We start from the raw sequence: 5,199 nt of genomic DNA, 5'->3' as shown, positions 1-5,199 counted from the left end.
AGTTATTAATGGTACTCGATTTCACAAAAATCGAGTTTTGTAGAGAAACCTTCCACTACATATTACAACTCGGCCTGCATGTTTTTTCCTGTTGCAGCTCAGTCAGTTTTATACACCATGAAGCAACAAGTGCATGGCATGCAACACACTTGTTGCTTTTGAGATTGCCCCTGCTATATAAATATGAATGCAACAAAGTTGGAGAAGTTGGAAATCATACTAAAAGAGCTTAGTTAAACCCCATTGCAATAACTTCGTTTTTTACATGAAACTGAATTGTTTGCTTGACCGGCTTAGTAAAACCCCCATCCAGTACATAACATTAATGCCACTAACAAAGTGCATGACTACATAAGTACAAACTTTACTATCAACTTCTAAGCAAAAAATGACCAATATCATTTGTCTTCTCATCATCGGCCTGTTCAACTGGTGACATTCGGTTGCTTCCAATTAAAGAGGTAGGGATCATCCTGGCTGCGCAACGTATGTCCGTTAGCACCCATCCACCTTGGCTGCCATACCTACTGTAAATAGTTAAAAAATGTTATGTACACTGGACTTATATAAGTTATTAACACGCAACATAGGCAGAACAGGAAAAATTTACATGACTTACGACGAATAGTGTAACAAAACAACTGAACAACCTCATTTGCCTATACATGCATGAACACCAGTGTTTGTTTCATAAGTAGTCCAAATACTTACTATGGCAATAGAGAACAAAGACACTACTACTGAGTTCTTAATAGTGCCAATTTATATGACAAAAGTTGTAGGAGATATATGACCTTTACTTATGATGCAGCTCCACCGCTAGTTGACTCCGCATTTCGAGTAGGACATGTTCTACGGTTGTGCCCCTCTTGGCGACACAACCCACATCTTGACTTGGGTCCATTCTCGATCCATAGGGAGGTCGGCAACTCCCTATCATTCTCGTCCATCTCATTGCGGATTCGTGTGGACTTTGGCCGACCTTTGTTCCGGATCAGTTGCGGATTGGGCATCACTACTCTAGTTTCTTCCGGATCCGGCCATGCTAATCTGTCTTTCAACGGTTGGAATACTGGTTCATAGCTATGGTACCTATGACTCACGCTATAGCAAGGATCAATAAACTGCTGCACATCGTGCTTATACTTAGCACAAATTGCTATTACACGTGAACACGGCATCTTGTATGCTTCCCATTTTCCACATGTGCATGTCATACCCCGAAGATCAACCCTGTGCGTGTGTTGTCCGCCCCCATTACTTAGAGGATTACCCGGTGTGTCAACCTGATATAACCGCGCTTGTGTGCACATTCGTGTTACCATATGGTCCTTTGCCTTCGCTTGGTTTTTTTCGAACTTGTCCATGGCACACCTGCACCATTCTTGACCCACTTCCAATTGCTCTAGAGTGAGATTACGACGAGCGTCAAAGTAGGAGTTCACTTTGAAGAAGGTGTACCTCACCATTGCCGTGATTGGCAAGCTGCGTGCACCTTTCAGTACTCCATTAAAACACTCCGATAGGTTGGTTGTCATTGCTCCGTATTGACGCCCTCCGTCGTGTGCAAGTGTCCACTTTTCTTTGTTTTCATTTTCCAAGTACCTGTGTGCAGCCGGTTTGACATTGCGAATTAAATCCAGTGTGGCCTAAAACTTTCTAACTTGATTCGCGCTTGCGGCCCTCCATACCATGTTCTTCAACTCCGGAATTTTCCATTTTGTGTTCACATTGCTAACTACATGGCGGAGGCAATACCGGTGATGGGCCTGGGGAGGCTGCAACCAAGTCATCCTTGTGTCATTAAAGCAAGCTTTTATACCCGAATGTCGGTCAGAGATGATGCAAAGATTTGTCCGGTCCGTAACATATCGTTTCAGGCATGCCAAGAACCATCCCCATGTCTCCTTGCTCTCACTCTCAACAACGGCAAACGCGAGTGGATAAACCTCGTTGTTAGCATCTGTTGCCATTGCTATCAACAACTTCCCCTTGTACTTGCCATAGAGGTGCGTTGCATCGATGCTTATCACCGGCCTACAATACTTGAACCCTTTTATACAATGACCAAAAGCCCAAAAGGCACAGTTAAATGTGCAAGTTCCCGGCACACTACGGTGGTCACACTTCAACTGTGTCACTGTGGTTGGATCTGCATCTTTTAACGCTGCCAGGAACCGAGGCAATTCTGCGTATGACTCATCAAAATCACCGTAGATGGCTGCAACGGCTTTCTGTTTTGCATCCCAAACCTTATAGTGAGATGCCCAATGGCCATGCTTCGCATGAAGAACACTACGCAGGGTTGCTACTGTTCTTGAAATGTCTTCCCGTACGTATGACTCAAGTGTGATGGCAATGAACTTCGAATCCATCATCCTTCCATCATGATCCACTTGGAGTGTCGAGCAAGTGTGGGGACCCTTAGATGTTGTGATCATCCATAGCTTGTGCCTTTTGCTGTAGATAGCTCGAATTGACCACAGACATGCATCGTGTACACACGTTACAACCAGTCTCTCGGGGTTTGACTTCATGTACTTAAATTTTTTATTGAGTCCAACGGAGAACATGGTTAGCGCGTGCTAAACCGCAGCTTTATTCTTGAATAGCATCCCCTTGCTCGGTTCGTCCCCCGATCGCCAACTCAGCAGACCTGTTTCCAGGGAAGGTGATAGGTCATTAATTTCATCCCATGTGTTTGACGTGAACCATTCGGGGTTAGGGTTCGGATTATTTTCTGGTTGTAGTTCATCTAACAATTCTGGATTCTCTACCGGTCCATCGTTATCAATGAACTCCTCATACACATCTCGAGTCTCATCCATTTCGGTTGCCTCGTCCAAGTAGGTTTGGATATCTTCATTTCGGTGAGTATATCCTTCATCGTCATGGGTATGGATAGACCCTAACACTTCAGCGTCTTCAGTATTGTCCATAGCAACCCCATTCCATGGTTGACAGTTGTAGGGCAAAGATGTCTCGGGTGTAACTGACGGGTACACAACGGTTACAGGAACTGATTCTTGCTCTCCAACTCTACTGCCATATTGCGAACCCCCGTCGACATTGAACCCAACAGTGTGGACAATTACATACAAGTCAGAACCTATGAATTGCCCTACCCGCTTTATCACTCCCCACATTATATTTGCATCATTGTCGCATTGTAATGGAATTGAATTGTAGAACACTTGGGTACCTACTAGTTGCTGCGGAGCCCGAAATAGAATGGAGATGTCGTGGGTATCCTTGTCTAACCCCATAGTTGACATTATCTTCCGTTTAAGTTTTCTCGTGTGTATCCCACGTTTCACTTCAATAAGCGTCTGCTTTTGGTTCGGACCTCGGTATGATAGCCCGTGCAAATCATTAATATATGCCACCCCGTCGTAGTAAACATAGAAGTAATGTGGACTCATAACGGACCTAAACCACAAATAGTAATAATTGTATCATGCTGCGTAATATTGTGAAAGCATAGGCTAACTATACATGCCCTATGTTTGGGTGTTCATGGAGGTAAACAAACCTAAGCAAATTGTGCTAAACATGCTAAAAATTACTATTGAATAATTATATCGTCTACTCCATCAGACTTCATTTCGATAAGGAAAATGTTTGCACAATGTGGTCGGGTTTCATGCTGGCTATTGTTCAACAAATGAGAACTCAAAAGCATTGCAAATAAGCGAGATAATTCATACCATGCAATATGGACCACATTATTATGGTCATATACCTCCCATTGAAGACCCACAACATTCAACTAATTTATGTTCTCAAAAATTGTACCACATTATTATGTTCAAATACCCCCTATTGAAGACCCACAACATTCATATTATTTGTGTTCTCAAAAATTGTATCACATTATTATGTTCAAATACCCCCTATTGAAGACCCACAACATTCATATTATTTGTGTTCTCAAAAATTGTCCACAACAGTATTATGTTTAGATGTCCCCATTCAAGACCCACAACATTGAAAAAATTCGTGTTGCTCTATGGGAGATAATTCATAAGCATTGAAATAATTCCTAGCATGCAAAAGCATTGCAAATACCAGTTATATAATTCCTAGCATGCAACATGTACCACATTATTATGTTCAGATACTTAGCATTGAAGACCCACAACATTGAAATAATTTCTGTTCTCAAAATTTGTACTACATAATTTTGTTCAGATACCCCAATTCAACACCCACAACAGTAATAAAAAAATTTGTGTTGCTGTAAAGTGTTATCAAGTATTATTTACCTATCAACTGAGATGTTGACAGAACAAAGATGAAGTGCACTTTCTTGAATTAGCGTGCTTTGTGCAGATGGTTAATTGAAGTTGAAACCTCTCACTAGCTGTGACACAATGGTTGCAAGCTCAGACCGGTCCACGTCCAGACTTCAGAACGACAGTTTCAAATATAATTGGTAAGTGGTCCCAGAAAGTTGGGCGGGTGGGGGGTGTGTTATGGTTGGACAGTACTCAGCATTCTGGAAATCGAGTTATATATAACTCGATTATACTGAAGCCGAGTACTATTAAAACCATGTACGTCATGAAACTAACTCGTCCCTGCACAAATCGAGTTACCTATAACTCGATTCTTTAGACACCGAGTACTATTAAAATCTACAACTACCAGCAGAACGCACAGTGATTCTGAAATGGAGTTAAATAAAACTTGTCCCTGAGGAGACCGAGTATTATTTACTTCACCAAACTGGTCGTTAGGACAGTTGTTTATACTCGCCATTGGGAGAGGCGAGTTATATGTTGTACTCGATATTTGTACAATCGAGTACAACAGGTATTCCACTTTATATAAGATGACAGCTTCCTCTCTTTGTGGTTTGGAACCTTGGCAGAGGAAAACATTCAGACAGGCAGAAGAGAAGCCTCCTTCGCTTCTAGAGGTAACATGCCCACCTTTTTTTGTACTTGTCATTAAATAATTTACTACTGTACAAACCAAATGCTGATTATGCAACTGTTTGTTAGATCTTTTAACAAGAAACGTCAACGTTGCTGCAGTCCACTGGCACCTATTGGTAGAGCAACATGGTACATTTTTATCTAATACCTCAATTTCGAAACTTCGTAAGTTCTAACCCCAGCACAACAAATATGGTTTTAACATACAGTGTTGTTGTACGAACTCTTTTAGGGTGGCAGATACTATGTTGTTTTCGTT

General features: G+C 41.8%; 1 protein-coding gene across 1 annotated transcript; it reads right to left on the bottom strand.

Annotated features, from left to right (window-relative positions):
* Nucleotides 1-1,649: 1,649 nt before the first annotated feature.
* Nucleotides 1,650-2,537, bottom strand: LOC126704315 (uncharacterized). The gene has a single exon (XM_050403312.1). It carries the CDS (start codon nt 2,535-2,537, stop codon nt 1,650-1,652), a length of 888 nt encoding a protein of 295 aa, XP_050259269.1.
* Nucleotides 2,538-5,199: the final 2,662 nt, after the last annotated feature.

The sequence above is a fragment of the Quercus robur genome, chromosome 10, assembly GCF_932294415.1.
Source record: "Quercus robur chromosome 10, dhQueRobu3.1, whole genome shotgun sequence".
Taxonomy (NCBI): Eukaryota; Viridiplantae; Streptophyta; class Magnoliopsida; order Fagales; family Fagaceae; genus Quercus; species Quercus robur.
The sequence above is the reverse complement of the archived record's forward strand: the minus strand, read 5'-3'. Positions and strand labels throughout refer to the sequence as shown.

Coding starts and splice junctions, on each gene's coding strand:
- LOC126704315 (XM_050403312.1), bottom strand. CDS start 2,537: ATGAAGTCAAACCCCGAGAGACTGGTTGTAACGTGTGTACACGATGCA.